General features: G+C 41.5%; 1 protein-coding gene and 1 pseudogene across 1 annotated transcript in view; both read right to left on the minus strand.

Annotated features, from left to right (window-relative positions):
* Positions 1 to 204: 204 nt before the first annotated feature.
* The window catches only part of LOC128929852 (uncharacterized), a 30,705-nt gene continuing 9,489 nt past the window's right edge, over positions 205 to 21,420 (minus strand). Inside the window, exons 3-4 of the mRNA XM_078352467.1 lie at positions 3,694 to 3,811; positions 205 to 2,177 (exon numbers count right to left, since the gene is read on the minus strand). Coding sequence (XP_078208593.1) covers positions 3,706 to 3,811 — 106 coding nt within the window. The 3' untranslated portion in view covers positions 205 to 2,177; positions 3,694 to 3,705. The remainder of the gene's footprint in view (positions 2,178 to 3,693; positions 3,812 to 21,420) is intronic.
* On the minus strand, positions 18,775 to 20,021 carry LOC100392013 (nucleosome assembly protein 1-like 1 pseudogene; annotated as a pseudogene).

A 21,420-nucleotide genomic window follows, 5' to 3' on the forward strand; every position in this document is an offset into this window, starting at 1 on the left:
CATCACCATGTTGATCAGGCTGGTCTTGAACTCCTGACCTCAAGTGATCCAACTACCTCAGCCTCCCAAAGTACTAGGATTATAGGCGTGAGCCACGAGGCCCAGCCATATTCTGCTTTCCTAGACAGAAAATATTCTGATTGTTTCTAGGGTGTCCCATCTTAATGGCTTGAGAATTGCAGTACTTAATGCTTTGAGACTAAATTTTTCTTTGTTCTTTTTTATTTTTTAAAACTTGATAATACAACATGGCAGGTACCAACTGCCTGATGGGTGTGAGGAAAGGTGACTGCCAGCACACTTTCTAAAACCCCAGGCAGGGCATGTTTCTAATCTGGGCAGCGATTACCCCCACCAGTGAATCAAGACCAGCAGATTCTCTGCAAGTGCCCTAGCACACCTGGACACTCAGAATATGAGCCAAGTCTTTGCGAGGCTGAGTTTTATATGAGATTAAGAGGGTACTTTATAGCAAAGCTCCAGGCATCTCCAGTTGGCATCTTTGAAAGTAGAACATCAGGACACTGTTGGAACTCCACTCAAGGCAATTTTAAGTGACTCTGGGGACAGAGGAGGAGGAGGAAGTCAAATATTCAGTCTTTAGCTGTTGTGGGATGGGGGGCGGGGTATGTCTTAGTGGGTCACGCTTGGAGAGGAAATTGACAGGACTTCTCAGTGGTTCTCTCAACATCTTTAGTGAGGTTTCACCTACCTTCTTGGCAACTTGTGTCAGAACTAATCTTTCCACGTGTACATGAAACAATCTAGTTGGCCACAATCTAATGACTTTCCTGGTCCTCCTTTAGATGTTTCAGGATATCATAGTTCCAGGATCCTTAATGGGGAAATTTAAATTTGGGCTCACTCCCAGTGTACCTATTGCCCATTTAAAAGACCATGCACTGTAATGATCCATTATAAACTAAGGAGGGCTGCAAATGCCCTGCTGACATTTAGACATGGTGGTGCCCATGGCTAGTCAATCTGACCTAGGGAGGAAAGCAGGATATCCTCTTACTGGATGTTATAGGAAGGATATAAGGGATGGGTTTGTGAAACCAAGGCTAGAAAAAAGATTTAATTTTTGATACCTACCCAAGAACCGAGGACCCTGAACTAGAGTTGAGTCTAAACATGGTAACCCAGGATGGCAAAGGCAGGTGGGGAGGTGAAGACCACAGGAAGACGAGAAGCTCACCAAAGACAGGAGGCTAGTCCGCAGCCTCCTTTGCTGAGCTCAGGTTCCCCACTGCTCCAAATCCTTGTGGAAATGAGGATGATAGTTTCAAACTTTAAATCAAGACTCTGTCACGTCCTACTAATCTGTACACAGGAAGAGGAAATAGAGAAGCACGCACACAGCAGTGGCTCAACTCCCCAGCCTTCTTAGAGTCTTCAAGGTTTGTCTGCTCTGTTGATATCTTTGTGTGTGTATGTAACAAATATGAGAAATTAATTTAACAACGTTCACAACCCGTTTACAGAGTAACCCAGAACATATCTGAGAATTGCTTTTCTCTGTGTGTGGGGGGAACCCTGGGAAGCAGTGAAGTGTGTGGGGAAGGGCACCTGCCTCAAGCGGGGCTGTGGTGCTTCTGGGAGGGTAGACTGGGACAATCATCATGTGAAATCCTTGCTCTTCTGCTCAGGAGACCAGTGGATACTTACTAAATATTTCCCTGTTACTCACAGAAACAATTGCTCTAGGCTTTTGTATTTATTAGCTCACCACAGTGTAATTCTTAACTAACCGTGGAACAATCAGCAGGAGGCTGACTTGAGGTTTATATATCCCAATTATCATTGACACTTTATTTTCAGAAAAAGTGAGTTGCCAATTACCAAAACAGAATGGCTCAGTCACTTCCACCATTGAGTATGGACAGAGCTCTGGGATATTGACTATGTCCTACTATAACCAGATGTTATAATAACTTGAGTCCATATGGGTCCTCACATTCAGCCCAACCCAAGCATGGTGGGGAAAGAGGTGTACAACAGTGTGCCCCAGGTAGCCCCACAGGAGATAGCAGACATTGCGGCTTGTGTCATTTTTCCACCAACAGGATCAATGTTGAGTTCGTGCGTTTAGCATCCTCGATAATCCAGGTGGAGTAGGATTGCGACTCCAGATTTTAACAGCAGCCAGTGTCAGAAGAGGGAGGGGCAGGGAAACACTAGAAGAAATAGAAGAAATTAGTCACCATTTTGAATAACTTGGGTTTTAGGTTGCATTGTTTCTTGTTAATTCTGTTTCCTGTGCTGCTTTTTTTTTTTTTTTGAGACGCAGTTTCGCTCTTGTTACCCAGGCTGGAGTGCAATGGCCCGATCTCGGCTCACTGCAACCTCCGCCTCCTGGGTTCAGGCAATTCTCCTGCCTCAGCCTCCTGAGTAGCTGGGATTACAGGCACGCGCCACCATGCCCAGCTAATTTTTTGTATTTTTAGTAGAGACGGGGTTTCACAATGGTGACCAGGATGGTCTCGATCTCTTGACCTTGTGATCCACCTGCCTCGGCCTCCCAAAGTGCTGGGATTGCAGGTGTGAGCCACCACGCTCGGCCTGTTTCCTGTGCTTCTAACTTACATTTCTCGATTCCTTGGTTGGTTTTATTTACTTAACCCACACCTTGTCTTCCATGTTCCTAGTCTCCCTAATCAATATATTACCAATGTCATGGGTAATTATAATATTTGGCTCTAGTTTAGGCCATCGGTTTAAATTCCATTGCACTTCATTATGACATCAAGCTGGGGAGCAGATGCATGGAAATACTATTGCCAGTGGTTAACAGGGAGAGAGGACTGTATTAGCCAGATTCCTTAGAGAGCTCATGAAAACTGGGGGTTATTAATGATAATTTTTCACTTTAGAAACAAAATCAGGCATAGCATTGACAGAACAGGAGCAGGAGCATTCAATTTACTACAGCCCACAGTTAACCACTGTATTAGTTAGGGTTCTTAGATTCCAAGAAGTAGACCCCAACTTAAGCAAATACGTTTATTGGAAAGATTTTGCAGGATTACAGACTCAATGGGAACCTTAAGAACCATGCTCCAAAGGAGGCTAGAAGTTAGTTCCTAGAGAACGAGGAAGCAGGAGCCACTGTAACGGCCACGTTTGAAAGCTAGAGCTAGAGTACCACCACTGGATTGATTCCTCAGCCATTCCTTTAGTCTGCAAATGAAGCAACCCACAGGCCAGTTTTGTTCATTTTCTGGCTTCCTGGCTGTACCAGTATACTGATAGATAGAACACGACCATTTTGCCTCCTTAGTTGGGAGGCAGGCACTAGATATACTATTTCAACCAGACCATGAACATTTGGAGGGAAGTAATTTCTCTAAATGTGTAGCCAAAGGCAACAAACGTCCTATGAGTTTACCAGCGGACCCACCTTTGGCAAAGACCAGAGCAGTAGATGGGAGTGGAGGTTTAAGCTACCCCAGAGTGCCTAATTCCTGCATTCAGCTGTGATGGCGCTCAGTCCTCTAAGTCGCCCAGGCTATTTCATGCTCACTGTTTAAGTTACAATAAAGGATTCTGGCTGGGCACCGTGGTTCATGTCTGTAATCGCAAAACTTTGGGAGGCTGAGGTGGTAGGATCACTTGAGTCCTGGAGTTTGAGACCAGCCTGGGCAACAAACTAAAACTTAAAAACAGAAACTAGCCCAGCATGGTGGCACACACCTGTAGTCCCAGTTACTGAGGAGACTGAGGCAGGAGGGTTGCTTGAGCCCAAGAGTTCGAGGCTGCAGTGAGCTGAGATCTTGCCTCTGCACTCCAACCTGGGTGACAAAGTGAGACCCTGTTTCAAGAAAAAGAAGAATAGAGGATTTCAAAGACTCTAATTTTGAATAACCCAGTTACAGTCTCTCCCAAAATGTACTCTCCACCCACTCAAGGATATTTTTCCCCCCTCAGGATTATAATAAATCAGTTTTTACACCATTCTTGGGAAGGAGAGAGTGACCCTGTGATGACAGGTGATGCACCAGGCCTGTGTGGGGTGCTTGGAGTGTCAACTTGCACACTCAGGGCTCCCTAAGTTCCAGTGGCTATGCAGGTTCTTTTCCCTTCCTGGGGTCTCCAGGCCTGGCTGATCATCATATTCTCTTTCTCTTGGTTATCATGATTGGTGCAGTGTGCCTCAGTTGCAGGAATTTTCTACAGCAATGAAGAAGCAGCACCTTCAGTAGTATGCTTATCTGATAATAAAGTGAATGTGAAATAAGGCAGAACAAACAATATTTGAACTCTTAGGACTAATTCTGCATGACGTTAGAGCTCTTTATGGACACATCAGTTCTGTGATCCAGGAAATAACTTGTCTTTGGAGAAATAATGAGTGTGGGGAAGTCCTGATAGGGATTAAGATAGAGTTGCCCCATAGGTTGATGAGGTAGGAATCCCCTGCTCACCGCCATCTCCCTTCCTCACCTAGCTCTTGTCACCCAGCAGCAATTATTTTCAAAGTTTTGAGCTGGATGTTTGAGTATTTAACTTTGGTTTTCGCATACCCTTTTGTAGCTGTCCTATTCCAAAGTGGATGGCTGTCCTGCCTACTACTTAGTTACCATCTTGGGTTTTCCCTTTACTTTTTAAAAATTTTGTTTCATTAATTTTTTTTTTGAGATGGAGTCTCGCTCTGTCACCCAGCCTGGAGTGCAGTGGCACGGTCTTGGCTCACTGCAACCTCTGACTCCTAGGTTCAAGTAATTCTCCCACTTCAGCCTCCCAAGTAGCTGGGATTACAGATGCACATCACAACGCCCAGCTAGTTTTTGTATATTTAGTAGAGATGGGGTTTCACCACGTTGGCCAGGCTGTGCTCGAACTTCTGACCTCAAGTGACCTGCCCACTTGGGCCTCCCAAAGTTCTGGGATTACAGGCATGAGTCACTGTGCTCTGCCTCCCTTTACCTAGAATTCCTAGAATTTTCTTAGTTTGGATTCACTTTTTCCTAAATCCTATGCCTTCCTTTCATCTGATTATGTATGTATGTATGCATGTATGTATGCATGTATGTATGCATGTATGTATGTATGTATGTATGTATGCATGCATGTATGTATGACAGGATCTCACTCTGTTACTCAGGGTGGAATGTAGTTGTGTGAACTTGGCTAACTGCCGCCTCAACCTCCCAGGCTAAAGTGATTCTCCCACCTCAGCCTCCTGAGTAGCTGGGACTACATGCTCATGCCATCACATCCAGCTAATTTTTGTATTTTTTGTAGATATGGGTCTCACTATGTTGCCCGGGCTGATATCAAACTCTTGAGCTCAAGCCGTCTGCTCACCTCAGCTTCCCAAAGTACTGAGATTACAGGCATGAGCCAGCATGCCCAGCCTATTTTCTTATTTTGGTGAAACACATCCTTCAGTATTTCACCAAAATAAGAATACATGGGAGATCATATATGGGAGATCTATACCTGAAATAGAATAGATGGGCGGTCATTTGTTTCAGTCCATACGTGTCTGATACTTTACTCTGACATTTGATTAACAGTTTATCTAGTCCAAATTGTATATTGAAATTAACTTTCTCTCACAATTTTAAGAACGTCTGTAGAGAATTCTAACGCTTTCCTCCTGGTACTCTGCACTTAACTAATTTTTTCTTTATGGAAGTTTTTAGGATATTCTCTGAACTAGATATCTATTGTGGCAAAACAAATTATCCCTAAACTTAGTGGGCTTGACTTAACATTTCTTATTTCATTGTTTCCATTTGGCCAGGAATCTAGGTGCAATTTTGGGCCCTCTGGCTCAGGGACTCTCAAAACACTGCAATCAGGGTTTCCACTGGGGCTGCAGTAAGGTTTGTTATAATTAATATAATTTTCTTCTGCTTTTGCAGACTTCTCATCAAGCTGGAGATAATGAAATATATTTAAACTGCTGAGACAGATAAAATAAGCATAGACTTACCATTCTTTGTCTAGCAAAAGTATTGTTTAGAAATGAAGATGAAAGACTTTTTCAGGCAAATGGAAGCTGAGAGAATTTGTCGCCTATACCATCAACAATGCAAAAAGAGAAATGATACCAGTTAGAAACCTGGACACATAAAGAGCAATTAAGAATATTGGAAATGGCCGGGCGCGGTGGCTCACGCCTGTAATCCCAGCACTTTGGGAGGCCGAGGCGGGTGGATCACGAGGTCAAGAGATGGAGACCATCGTGGTCAACATGGTGAAACACCGTCTCCACTAAATATACAATAATTAGCAGGGCGCGGTGGCTCACGCCTGTAATCCCAGCACTTTGGGAGGCTGAGGCGGGTGGATCACGAGGTCAAGAGATTGAGACCATCCTGGTCAACACGGTGAAACCCCGTCTCCACTAAATTTACAATAATTAGCTGGGCACGGTGGCGTGTGCCTGTAATCCCAGCTACTCAGGAGGCTGAGGCAGGAGGATTGCCTGAACCCAGGAGGCGGAGGTTGTGGTGAGCTGGGATCACGCCATTGCACTCCAGCCTGGGTAACAAGAGCGAAGCTCCGTCTCAAAAAAAAAAAAAAAAAGAATATTGGAAACGGTAAACATAGGCTAAAGTAAAAGATTCTTTTTATTTTTCAATTGTCTCTAGAAGACAAATGATATTTAACATCGTAGTAGCAGTGGTAGTAGTAATAATGCATTTTTGGTTTTAGAGCACATGTAGAAAGCATGATGACAATGGCACGAAGGAAAGGAAGGAAATGGAAGCCTGTGGTTTTAGAGCACATGTAGAAAGCATGATGACAATGGCACGAAGGAAAGGAAGGAAATGGAAGCCTGTGGTTTTAGAGCACATGTAGAAAGCATGATGACAATGGCACGAAGGAAAGGAAGGAAATGGAAGCCTGTGGTTTTAGAGCACATGTAGAAAGCATGATGACAATGGCACGAAGGAAAGGAAGGAAATGGAAGCCTGCTGTTCTAAAGTTCACACCGTAACTGAAGTGACGTAATATTTAATGAAGGTAGACTCTGGTAAGTTAACGATATATATTGAAACCTTAGAAGAACAATTAAAACAGTAAAACTAAAAGTTACAGGTAATAATCCAAGAGTCGAGGCTAAAAAAAAAATCCCAAAACTTAATAAATCCAAAAGAGGGTGGGAAAAAAGGAACAAAATAGCTGTATAATAGAAAAGTAATAGTTAGGTGACACATTTAAACCCAAACGTGTCAGTAATGAAATAAAGCATAAGTGGTGTAAAAAGTCCAACTAAAAGGCAGAGAATGTTGGGCTGGATAAAAACAGCGAAACCCAACTGTATTTCATCTATAAGAAAACGAAGTTAAATATAAACATTCCCATAGAGCAAAAGTAAAAGGATAGAAAATGATAAAATACTAAAGACTAGTGAAAAGAAAGTTGAGATATTAACAGCAAGAAAAAGTGTAATTTAAAATAAAACTTTTACTAGGAATTAAGAAGGATACTTCAGAATGGTAAAGGAAACAAGAAATGTAATAATCCTAAACGGGTATGATAGAGCTTCAAAATTAATAAAGCAAAAAAGACAAAACTGAAAGAGACTGTCTATAATTATAGTTGAAGATAAACACTCTTCCCTCAGTGATTGGCAAAACAAGCAGACAAAAAAATGTTAATTATACAGAAAAAGGGAACAACACGTTAGAGTTCTCCAGAGAAACAGAACCAACAGAATCTACCTATCATCTATCTATCTATCTATTTATCTATCTATCGTCTCTCAGAATTTGAAGAATTGACTTGTGACTGTAGGGGCTTGGCAAGTCCAAAATCTGTAGAGTAGGCTGGTAGGCTGGAGACTCAGGGAAGAATTGCAGTTCAGGTACACAGGCAGTCTGCTGGCAAAACTTTCCTGCTTGGAGGAGGCTAGTCTTTGTTCTATTTAGGCCTTCAACTAACTGGGTACATCAGCCCACTCACATTACGAAGGGTGATCTGCTTTATTCAAAGTCTACTAATTCAAATGTTAATCTCATAGAAAACAAAAGTGATGTTTCCCACAGAAGCACCCAGGCTAACATTTGACCAAATATCTGGACTCCGTGGTCCAACCAAGCCAAGATATTATACGTAAAGTTAATCATCACAACTCTCATCAGACTTGACCCCAAAACGGACAAACTACATATTCTTTTCAAGTCTGCATGGGACATTTACCAAGACAAACCAGAAAACCAGTGTCACTAAATTTAAAAGAATTAATATCAAACAGAGCGCATCCTCACATCACAGTGGAGTTAACTTTATTAAGAGGAAGATAGCTGGAAGCTCCCTAAATATGTGAATTTCGATCACATACTTCCAAAGAATCCATGAATTTAAGAAGAAATCACAAATAACGTATTTTTAACTGAGTAAAGATGGAAACTCGATATATCAAAATTTTTGGTAAGCAGCTAAAGCGGTGCTTAGAGAAAAGCTTATAGCTTTAAGCGCTTACATTAGAAAAAGAAGTCTAAATTAATTAATGTAAACTTTCATCTTAAACTAGAAATAGAAGTAAATAATAAATAGAAGGTAACCAACAGAAAAAGCAAATGAAACAAAAAAGTTGGTTTATTTTAAAAAATTAATAAAATGATAAACTTCTAGCTAGACTGATCAAGAAAAATTGAGAGTAGACACAAATTATGAATATTTGGAATAAATAAAAGCATATCACGATAGAGCCTAAAGACCTTAAAAGGATATTAAATAAATAGTATGAACAACTTTATGCCAATATATTTGACTACTTAAGTAAAATGGACACATTCCTTTAGAAAAAAATTACCAAAACTGGGCTGGGTGCAGTAGCTCACTCTTGTAATCCCAGCACTTTGAGAGGCTGAGGCGGGAGGATCACCTGAGGTCAGGAGTTGGAGACCCGCCTGACGAACATGGCAAAACCCTATCTCTACTAAAAACTACAAAAAAAATTAGCTGGGTGTGGTGACACATGCCTGTAATCCCAGCTATTCGGGAGGCTGAGGCATGAGAATCACTTGAACCAGGGAGTTGGAGGTTGCAGTGAGCCAAGATCGTGCCACTGCACTCCAGCTTGTGCAACAGAGTAAATTGTATTAAACACTTAGGGAAAAAAATAATACCAATCTTATTCATAGTCTTCTAGAAAATGGAGGTGAATCCATTTTTCTAACTCATTTTAAGAAATAGCGTCTTTCCGTCTACGGCCATACCACACTGAACGCGCCCCATCTCATCAGATCTCGGAAGCAAAGCAGGGTCGGGCCCGGTTAGTACTTGGATGGGAGAAATAGCATCATTCTACTATCAAAACCAAACAAAGACATTGCAAAGAAGGAAGAGGAAGAGGAAGAGGATAAGACAGGGAAGGAGGGAGATGGAGAAGAAGGAAGGCAGTTACAGAGCAATATATCTCAGGAACATAAACACAATTTCCTCCTTCTTCTCTCCTCCTCTTCCTTCTCCTCCTTCTCTTCTTCCTCCTCCTCCTCCTCCTCTTCTTTTTTGAGACAGAGTTTCACTCTTTCGTCCAGGCTGAAGTGAAGTGGCAGGATCTCGGCTTACTGCAACTTCTGCCCCCCAGGTTCAAGTGATTCTCCTGCCTCAGCCTTCCAAGTAGCTGGGATTATAGGCACATGCCCCCATGCCTGGCTAATTTTTATATTTTTAGTAGAGACAGGGTTTCACCATGTTGGCCAGGCTGGTCTTGAACTCTTGACCTCAGATGATCCACCCGCTTTGGCTTCCCAAAGTGCTGGGATTATAGGTGTGAGCCACCACACCTGGCCATAAACAGTTTTTAAAAAAGTATTAACAAATTAAATTTAAAATCAAATAGGGTTTATTCTAGAAATCCAAGGTTGAATTCACTTTAAAAAGTCAACTAATTAGGTCGCTAAGTTAATGAATAAAGAGGATGAACTGTATTGTCATTTTAATAGATGCAAAAAAGCACAGGATAACATTTAAATTCATTTATGATGCCCAAGCAAACTAGTAATAGAAGGGAACTTCCTCACCCTGATAAAAGGCATCTACAAACACCTGGAGCTCACATAATACTTAATAGTAAAAGACTGAATTATTACCCCCAAAGATTGAGAACAAGGCAGAAATGTCTGCTTTCAGTCTTTAAATCAACATAATACCCGAGCGCCCGTGCAGCGCAAAATAAGGCAAGGAAAAAGAAGGAGGCAGAGAGATTGAAAAGAAAGAAGTAAAACTTTCTTTATTCTTGGAAACATAATCACGTATATAAACAATCCTACAGAATCTACAAAAGATCTACTAGAAATAGTAAATGAGGGGAGCAGGGGAGCAGAATACAAGGGCAGCATACTAGCAATAAATTTGCAATAGCATCAGAAAGCGTGAACATAAAGATTAATTTAACAAAATGTGTGCAAGATCTGCACACTAAAAACTACAAAGCTCTAGGTCTACTCTTGAAAATGCACCCAACGGCAGACGCTCTGGGCTGCACAAACACACACTCATTTCCAACCCTCTTGCCTGCCTCTGTCTAGGAGCTAAAAAAAAAAAAGCCACGTTTCCATTTTTATTCAGTTATTTATTTTGCAGCTACCTTACAGCTAATGATAGTCAAAAGACCCATTTGTGGCAAATGAGAGATGTAGGATCATCTTCCAGGCCACTTTTGGGAGAGCTGCACCCTCTAGCTTCCTGCCCTGGATGTAGATGTGTTGCCCGAAGCTGCAGAAACCTTCCAACCAGGAAGTGGCACACGAAGGATTCTAACAGCTCTGACCCCCTACTTTGATATTTCCCCTTATATGAAATAATTAATTGCCATTATTGCTTAAGTCAAAGTTAGCTATCCTGTTACTTACATTCTATGGTGATACATGACCTCACACAACTGGGAATAGATGGGTAATGGCCCTCAAAATATTAGGTATTCTGCTGGGCATGGTGGCTCACATCTATAATTCCAACACTTGGGAGGCTGAGGTGGGAGGATCACTTGAAACCAGGGGTTCGAGACCAGCCTGAGTAGTGTAGTGAGACCCTGGCTCTACAAAAAATAAAAGAAAATAAAAATTGGCCGATGCAGGCAGATTACTTGAGGTCAGGAGTTCAAGACCAGCCTGGCCAACAGAGTGAAACCTTGTCTCTACAAAAATTACAAAAGTGAGCCAGGTGTGGTGGCATGTGCCTGTGGTCCCAGCTACTTGGGAGGCTGAGGTGGGAGGATTGCTTGTGTCGGGAAGGTGGAGGTTGTAGTAGCTGAGATTCTGCCACTGCACTCCAGCCTGGGTGACAGAGTGAGGCCCCATCTCAAAAAAAAAAAAAAAAAAAAAAAAAGAAGTAAAATAAATTAGCCGGGCATGGTGGCACACACCTGTAGTCTTTTGGAGGCTGAGGCACACAGATTGCTTGAGCCCAGGAGTTTGAGGCTGCAGTGAGCTATGATCACACCACTGCACTGCAGCCTAGGTGACAGAGTGAGACCCTGTCTTTAACAAGAACAACAAAATCAACATCAACAACAGGACAGGAAGTCTCATTTGCGAGTTTCACAATTCTAATTGGGTTAATGCAGTTTCTCTTCATTCTCCTTCGTCATCTCAGTTCAGAACAGCTCCTATAGAACCCGTTAAAGCTGACGTCCATATGGAGAATAAGCACTTACAGAATAAGGGACGTTAAATTTGGGACTTGCACTCAACAGACAGTGCCCTGAGTGTCTGCAGGATCCCTTCCCCATCTTACTCCAGAGGGTCCAGGAGACCACAGCGGGAAGCAGAGGTGGCCCCAGGAGTGTGCACTGCTGTGCTTCTAGTCTTCAAAGCCTTCCTATGATGACCTAAGTGAAGTTGATGAAAGGCATAAGAATTGGGAAATCCTTTTAAATCTCTCTCTCTCTTTTTTTTTTTTTTAACATTTCTACTGTGTCTTATTCTCTTTTTATTTATTTATTTATTCGTTTAACTTTAAGTTCTGGGGCACATGTGCAGATCTTGCAGGATTGTTACAAAAGTATACATGTGCCATAGTGGTTTGCTGCCTTTATCCCCCCATTGAATTGAATCTCTTATAATAGTTATTAAATCAGGCCAGGTGCGGTGGCTCACGCCTATAATCCCAGCACTTTGGGAGGCCGAGGCGGGTGGATCACCAGTCAAGAGATCGAGACTATCCTGGTCAACATGGTGAAACCCCGTCTCTACAAAATAAATAAATAAATAAATAAATAAAAAGTTATTAAATCATAAATTTCCTGTAATTAATAGAACTCAGGAGCAACTGGTAACCATGACATTTTTTTGGGGTCAGGTCTTAGTAAATGGAATAGCACTAACAACCATGTGGTTTTTTTGTTTGTTATTTTTAAATTAATTAATTTATTTTTGAGATGCAGTCTTATTCTTTCGTCCAGGCTAGGGTGCAGTAGCATGATCTTGGCTCACTGCGACCTCTGCCTCCCAGGTTCCAGAAATTCTCCTGCCTCAGCTTTACGAGTAGCTGGGATTATAGACATGCGCCACCACACCCAGCTAATTTTTGTATTTTTAGTAGAGACGGGGTTTTACCATGTTGATCAGGCTAGTCTCAAACTCCTGACCTAGTGATCCGTCTGCCTGGGTCTTCCAAAGTGCTGGGATTACAGGAGTGAACCACCGTGCCCGGCCACACCCATGTGTTTCACAGACGTTAGAATTGCTCTTTTCTAGAGACAAATGTACACTCTCTTCTCCCACCCGCAGAGATTGAGCTGCTTAGTGTTTGGACTTACTGTGCCAAAATTTGTTTTCATCTAACAAACCAACAATTCTAGATAGCTAATCGCCCCAATCACTTTTCCATTAACTGCTGGAATTTGACAGGTGCCCCAGAAATATCTTGGGACATTCATTTGAAATTTAAATGAAGGGGGCACATTTAGGCAGCTTTGGAAACACAAGGGCAGCTCTAGCTTTGCCCTCCTCAACCCCGTGTGTGATTGTGCTACTCATTGAGTCCAGTATGAGAACCAGCAAGCTGGCCAATGCATTGTGCGCTTATGAACAATGCACTCATCTATTTCAGTTCCCTCTTCTGAGTGCAAGAGTCTATGCACAGGCCGGGCGCGGTGGCTCACGCCTGTAATCCCAGCACTTTGGGAGGCCGAGGCGGGTGGATCACGAGGTCAAGATATCAAGACCATCCTGGTCAACATAGTGAAACCCCGTCTCTACTAAAGATACAAAAAATTAGCTGGGCATGGTGGCGCGTGCCTGTAATCCCAGCTACTCAGGAGGCTGAGGCAGGAGAATTGCCTGAACCCAGGAGGCGGAGGTTGCGGTGAGCTGAGATGGCGCCATTGCACTCCAGCCTGGGTAACAAGAGCAAAACTCCATCTCAAAAAAAATCAAGAGTCTATGCACAGTCACTTCCTGATTTCTTCCTGATCACTACAGTGCAGGGTGAGGAGAATAGATAAGGTCTCTCAATTTTACATGTCATATCATTAATAGACTACTTAAAAAATTGATTTAGCTGGTACAAGTGCATAATCAGCATATAAATTGATGTAGAAGAACTATTTGAAAAACCCAACACCCATTCATGATAAACTTAAAAAAAATCTTTTTCTTAATCCTGTCCCTCTAGAGACATGACAAACTCCTTAAAAACTCGCAATAGAGGCCGGGTACAGTGGCTCATGCCTATAATCCCAGCACTTTTGGAGGCTGAGGTGGGTGGATCACGAGGTCAAGAGATGGAGACCATCCTGATCAACATGGTGAAACCCTGTCTCTACTAAAAATACAAAAATTAGCTGGGCATGGTGGCATGTGCCTGTAGTCCCAGCTACTTGGGAGGCTGAGGCAGGAGAATTGCTTGAACTCAGGAGGCGGAGGTTGCAGTGAGCCAAGACTGCGTCCCACTGACCTCCAGCCTGGGTAACAAGAGCGAAACGCCATCTCAAAAACAAAACAAAACAAAACAAAAAAACAAAAAAAACTAGCAATAGAGGGGAATATCTTCAAATTGATATAGGGTATTTATAAAAATCTCCTCTGAATGGCATACTTAATGATAAAGGCTGACTATGTTCCCCTGTGAGAAAGAACAATACAAGGATGTCTGCTCTTACCACTGTTATTCACCATAGCTTGAAAAGTCGTAGCCAGCACAGAAAAGAAAGAAAAGTAGTCAAAAAGATCAAAAACGAAAAACCAGAATTGTTCCTATTTACTAATGACCTACTTATATATGTAGACATCCCCTCGAACCTACAATAAATAAATAAAGAAAGCAACCCTAGAACTAATAAGCGAGTTCAGCAAGTCCACATGATAACAAGATAAACAAAATAATCAATTGTACTTCAATTGTTCATTGGTATACTACCAGGAGATATGCACACCGGAATTAAAAATACGGTCCCACTGGCCGGGCGTTGTGGCTCAAGCCTGTAATCCCAGCACTTTGGGAGGCCGAGGAGGGTGGATCATGAGGTCAAGATCGAGACCATTCTGGTCAACATGGTGAAACCTCGTCTCTACTAAAAATACAAAAAATTAGCTGGGCATGGTGGCGCATGCCTGTAATCCCAGCTACTCAGGAGGCTGAGGCAGGAGAATTGCCTGAACCCAGGAGGCGGAGGTTGCGGTGAGCCGAGATCGCGCCATTGCACTCCAGCCTGGGTAACAAGAGCGAAACTCCGTCTCAAAAAAAAAAAAAAAAAAAAAAAAAAAAAAAATATACGGTCCCACTTAAAATCATTTAACAAGTACTAAAGTGTAAATCTAAAAAAAAAAGTACAGAACTTGTATACTGCAAAACTACAAATCACTGATGAAAGAAATCAAAGAAGACTTTATTTAAGTGAGACATGCCATGTTTCATGGATTAGCAGACTCAATATAGTAAACATTTCAATTCCCAAATGGATACTCAGGTGTAACATAACTCCAGCAAGACTTTTCTTGCAGATATAGACAAGCATTTGTAAATTTAGATGGGAATGCAAAGAAATCAGAAGGGCTAAGACAATTCTGAAAAGGAAGAATAAGATTGAGAGGAATTCGTCTACTCCATTTCAAGACTGATTGTATAGCTACACCAATTAAGAGTGTGTAGTATTGGCAGAGGGATAAACACATACATCAATAAAGCAGAATAGGAAACCCAGAAAGATATCCATAGAAATGTTCCAAAAGGATTTCTGATAAAGATCCACAAGTAATTTAAAACAGGAAAGATGGCAGGATGCCATGGTTCATGCCTGTAATCCCAGCACTTTGGGAGATCACCTGAGGTCAGGAGTTCCAGACCAGCTTGACCAACATGGTGAATCCTTGTCTCTACTAAAAGCACAAAATTAGCCGGGTGTGGTGGCACATGCCTGTAATCTCAGCTACTCAGGAGGCTGAGGCAAGAGAATCACTTGAACCTGGAGGCAGAGGTTGCAATGAGCTGAGGTTGCGCCAATACACTCTTGCCAGGGAAACAAGTGCAGAACCCAATTTAAAAACAACAAAAACAAAAAACAAATAAGAAAAACGGGAAAGAAAACTGCTTTTTCACTGAATGATTGCTGGAGCAAGTGGACATCTATAGGCAAAAAAGTAAACCTTTCCCTAAGCTTCACAGTTTATGGAAATATTAACAAGATGGATCGAGGATTTAATATAAATTGTAAAACTATAAAACTTTTAGGGAAAAAAGTCATAGAGAAAGCTGCAAGAACTAATGTTATGCCAAAAGTTCTTAGACTGGACACTGAAAACATGATCCACAAAATAAAATATTCATAAATTAGAGTTCATAAAAACTTAAAACCTTTTGTCTACAAAAGACCTTGTTAAGAGGATGAAAATGTAAGCTACAGACTGGGAGAAAACACATATCCACAAACCACACATTTTCAAACCACATATCCAACAAAGAACTAGTCTGTGGAATATATTAAGAACTCTCAAAGCTCAGGAGTTAAAGAAACCTCAATCTAAATAGGCTAAAAACAAAAAGAGACATTTTATAGATGAGGATCTACAGATGACAGTCACATGCAAAGTTGTGTTACTGGAGAAACTCACTGTCATTAGGAATATCTGCTGTCTCTCACACTTTGCTTTGCCTTTGTCTGTTCATTTATCATCACAGTATGTATCATGTATTTATTTGTTTCTTTATTGTCTGTCCTTTTCAAGTAAAATGTAATCTTTATGTGGATGGGAACCCTGGGCTCTGTTCACTGCTTTTTCACCAGGACCAGAATTGTGCCTGGCTGGTGGTAACCACTCAGTAGGTATTTGTGGAATGAATGAATACATGCCCTTGCAAGTTTAGATGGAACTCAGCTATGAGTTTTATCCAGGGGGTCCTGGTGTTTTATTTTTTTATTTTATTATTATTTTTGTTGTTGTTGTTGTTTGTTTGTTTGTTTTTTGAGACGGAGTCTCACTTGTCTCCAGGCCGGAGTGCAGTGGTGCGATCTTGGCTCACTGCAACCTCTGCCTCCCGGGTTCAAGTGATTCTCCTGTCTCAGCCTCCTTAGTAGCTGGCACTACAGGCACATGCTGCCGCGCCGGGCTAATTTTCTGCATTTTCAGTAGAGTTGGGTTTTCACCGTGTTAAAAGTCTCCTGAAGGGGCCGGGCGCGGTGGCTCACGCCTGTAATCCCAGCACTTTGGGAGGCCGAGGCGGGTGGATCACGAGGTCAAGAGATCGAGACCATCCTGGTCAACATGGTGAAACCCCGTCTCTACTAAAAATACAAAAAATTAACTGGGCACGGTGGCGCGTGCCTGTAATCCCAGCTACTCGGGAGGCGGAGGCAGGAGAATTGCCTGAACCCAGGAGGCGGAGGTTGTGGTGAGCCGAGATCGCGCCATTGCACTCCAGCCTGGGTAACAACAGCGAAACTCCGTCTCAAAAAAAAAAAAAAAAAAAAAAAAGTCTCCTGAAGTGCCGGGATTACAGGTGTGAGCCACCGAACCTGGCCGCAGTCCTGGTCTTTTAAAATAATAGATTTTTAAATCACTTTTCCTTTCTTGTCTATAGTAATTTAGTTCGATTTTCTTTGTTTTTAAATTTATTTTTTATTTTTATTTTTGAGCTGGAGTCTGGCTCTGTCACCCAGGCTGGAGTGCAGTTGTGCGATCTTGGCTCCCTGCAACCTCCGCCTCCTGGGTTCAAGCATTATCCTGCCTCAGCGTCCCGAGTAGCTGGGAGTACAGACGTGCGCCACCAAGCCCGGCTAGTAATTTTCTGCTCCTTGGGTAATTAATGCTTTCCTCGAAAACTATCAGTTTCCTCTACGTTTTCAAAATAATTTGAATAGATTTAGTAGTCTAATTCATTTTCTCTCTTTTTAAATCTTTTTTTTTTATAAGGATCACCACAAGTTTTCTACTTTATCATTTTTCTGTTTAATGGATTAATATTGCATTTATTTTTTGTTGTATTTTTACCTCATTGAATTCACATTATTTTTATCTATTTATTTTATTGTCTTTTCCCCCTAATTTCTTAAAGTGATTGTATTAGTTAGAACCAAGACCAAATTGCTGCAGTCAGGGGACCCCAAAACCTCTTATTTCTCGTTCATGGAACAGTCCAGGAGGGGTAGGTGATCTGCTCCACAAATATATTTCAGGAACGCAAACGGTGGGATGCAGCCACTCTCTAAGGTAGGGATCAGCACACTACTGCATGTGGCCAAATTCTACCTGTGGCTTGTTTGGCAAATAAAGTTTCATTGCAATGCAACCATGCTAATTTGTTTTTTGACTCTGCAATGGCAGAGTTGAGTAATTACGGCAGAGACCAGATGGCCCACAAAACCTAAATTAGTTTCCTTCTGGCCTTCTTTGGAAAGAGCTTGCTGATGCTACTCTACAGCAGTCCAGTCTGCATGATCCAAACTGGGTCACCAGCATGTCCTGGCTGCTTTCAGCTTGTGGGGAGGAAAAAGGAAATGTGGAGAAGCCACGTCCACTGTACCAAGAAGTGGTACATAGCCTTCCACTCACATTTTACTGGTGAAACTAAGTCACATGGCCACATCTGGTTGCCAGGGAGTCTGGGGAATGCAGTGTAGGCGGGCATCAGCTACACACACCATGGCCCACCTACTATTCTTTCAACTGCGGAAAAAGGAGAGAATGGGGTTTGGAGGATAGTTACCGTTTCCTCCTTAGATAAACATGAAATGCCCATATTTTCTGTCTTTCTTCTTTAATAATGAAGCAATGTCAAACAATGCTTTTTTCTCCATAATAACTTAAATGACTCAGAGTTTCTGGTATGACATAGCCTCCTTTTCATTGTGTTTTTTTTAGGTAGTTTGTAATTTAACTTTGGATTTCTTCTTTAAGGAATATTTTGGAGGGTGTTTCTTAGTTTTCAAATACGTATTTTTTAAAGTCACATTTTAATTATTTATTTCTATTTGTTAAGATAAGGTGTCCCTAAAATGTGTACTTTTACAAATATTTTTATGACCAAATGAGTAAGGAATTTTGTAATACCTGGACACACATATGTGTGTGTGTGTATGTATTCCTTTATCAAATGACAAAGATTTACCTAATAACTACACACAAGCTTGATTACATTATGTCATTTCTTATTTTTGTCTTTTATATCGAATTCTGAAAGACTTATTAAACTCCTTCATTCTAATACAATTTTTACAATTAAGTTTTTACGTTTCTACTAATTTCCATTTATATATTTACCTGTCAACAAATAACTTGAAAACAGGCTTGTCAAATGATGTAAATTCATCCTTTCCAGAGAAGCAGAAGATAGACTAGTACAGGTCCGCCCCAAGGCCACATCCATCCTGCTTCACTGCTGCTTGCACTCTGCTGGGTTTTGATCCTTCTTTGGGTCATAGTCTGGATAATTTTCCTCATCTTCTTCTTCACCTTCCTCATCCACTTCTTCACCTTCTTAATCATAATCACATCATCATCTTCAGTAGCTTCTTCAGTAAAGTATAACACTAATCTTGGGATTATATGCTCACATACGAAGTGACCAATTTTGAAGTCGGCAGCAAGGATGGCTTCGGCATCATCATCCAGATCTCCACTCTGAGGAACTTCAGGAGCGCCAAAAAAGTTACAGAGTCACTGGAAACTGTTTTAATCACAGTACAAACTGTCCCATGTCCCTTGTGTTCCTCCTGCTACTTAATAGTTTTCAAAGTGACATTCTTTCCTTTTTTCCAATCTATCTGGCACCCTGTACAACCCATAATTTCTGGCCCATCAAAAGGAAAGGGATCAGAATCATCTGGTTCGGACCTCATCCTATGCGTCTTTGTCAGCACTTCATGTGTAAAATATCACTGGGTTCAAAGTGAAATTCTAAGACAAAACTCATAGGTTGGCCTGCATCTGAGAACTTCACTTTAATGTCTTTCAAGTGCTTCAGAATAGGTTCATCATGCTCCTGACCCATACCACTGAGCAAGTTAACATTCTTAAAAACAGTGAACCAACATTCAAGAATTCCTTTGGGGTCTTCTTTTTTTTTTTTCCATCTTTTTCCTCATCTTCAATTTTGACCTTTTCTTTCAACTCCTCTGACACCTCATCTTCTTCGTCTGGTTTCTATTCACATTCTTCTTCCGTGGGTTCACAAATTGCATTAATAATGTCACATCGCTTATCAACAGAGGCTGATAGAGAACGGCATACTTCAAGACCGCGAACTTCCTCACAGAATGTGGCTTCTATCTGTGCACACTTAACTTGCAGGTTTTTGAGAGCACTCGCTGCTCTTTTAACTACCTTAACGCAGGCTTTCAATGTGCCCTGTTGGTGTTTCTACCAGACCATCAAGTCTTTCTTGAAGAGCTGGAAGAATCTAAGGATTTTGCAGCATCTGAATAGTTAGCTGACGTACTTTGATTTTTGTTTCTTCACCAGTTTCCTTTTCTTTTACTCCTTTTAACACCATCCAAATCTTGATCAAGTTCAGACTGTTTGCTGTCAATGTCTGCCATGTTGTAAGAACTCCAAATATCTGCGGCCAGTAAGGGGAGCCAGGAGGCTGGAGCTGCACCGGTGGTGACTCAGGACGGCAGCAGCGGGCGGAGCAGGAGGCGGCGCCGCGAGCAGATGGTGCTAAAATAGCCTTGTCATGTTTTTAAATTTAAGTTTATTATATTTTCCTATTTATGTATTTATGTATTGAGACAGGGCCTCATTTTGTTCCCCAGGCTGGACAGTGGTGTGATCTCATCTCACTTCAGCCTTGACCTCCTGGGTTCGAGGGATCCTCCTGCCTCAGCTCCCTAACTAGCTGAAACTACAGGCATACATCCAGTTAGCTTTTGTATTTTTTTTGTAGAGACAGGGTTTCACCATATTGCCCAGGTTGGTCTCAAACTCCTGAGCTCATGTGATTTCACCTGCCTCAGCCTCCCAAAGCGCTAGGATTACAGGTGTGAGCCATTGTGCCTTGCCAAGTGTATTATATTTTCTTCAAACATTGTTTATTTAGTGTTATTTGTATCCCTGTGTTTCTTTTTGAATATTTAATCTTAAGTCTGTGTTTTCTGAGGTAAATGTCAGTTGTGATGTCTTTTTGTTAGTATTAATTGTAGTGTTCACTTTTCTCCTAAGCCTGCTTCTCTAGTAAGAGAAAAAGGAAAAGAAAGCCTTACTAGGGAAGGTATATGAGGATAAAATATGCTCTTTTGTAAGGCTGAAAGAAGATAATGGCTGGAGAGTGTAAATCATAAGGAACTACACATGTGAGAAATATGGTTCATTCTGCTATTAGGTCTATGGACCTGCCTAAGCTGTGGCTCTCTGACTTCAATTATACATTTTGGGCAGATCACATCTATTATCTATCTATTAATTATCTGTCTATCTATCTCCAATCTATCCATTATCTATTTCTATCATTATCTATCTATCTATCTATCTATCTATCTATCTATCTATCTATGTATGTTATGATTCTATCCAATTTAATCATTAGCAGTGGGCTGTGTCTACTATTCTAACATTACTGTATCACATACCTGCCTATTTTCATTGCCAATACCAGGTAGAATATTTATACCATTACTATTTTGGAACTCATAAAGTATTGAGTGAAAAGTGTTCATTTTCTTATTATTGTTATCTAAAAACATATGCAGTGTTTCAAGAAAACAAGCTACTGTGAAACGTCAAATAAGAAATACTCCGGTTGGGGGCTGAGGTAGGGAGCCAGCACATTTCTTTTTTATCAATGTTTATTTTAAGTTCTGGGGTACATGTGTGGGATGGGCAGGTTTGTTACATAGGTAAACGTATGCCATGGTAATTTGCTGCACAGATCAACCCACCACCAAGGTATTAAGCCCAGTATCGATTAGCTATTCTTCCTAATGGTATCCCTTACCCTGCCTCCTGATAGGGCCCAGTATATGCTGTTCCCTCCCCATATGTCCATGTGTTCTCATCGTTCAGCTCCCACTTATAAGTGAGA

The sequence above is a fragment of the Callithrix jacchus genome, chromosome 16 (genome assembly GCF_049354715.1).
Source record: "Callithrix jacchus isolate 240 chromosome 16, calJac240_pri, whole genome shotgun sequence".
NCBI lineage: Eukaryota > Metazoa > Chordata > Mammalia > Primates > Cebidae > Callithrix > Callithrix jacchus.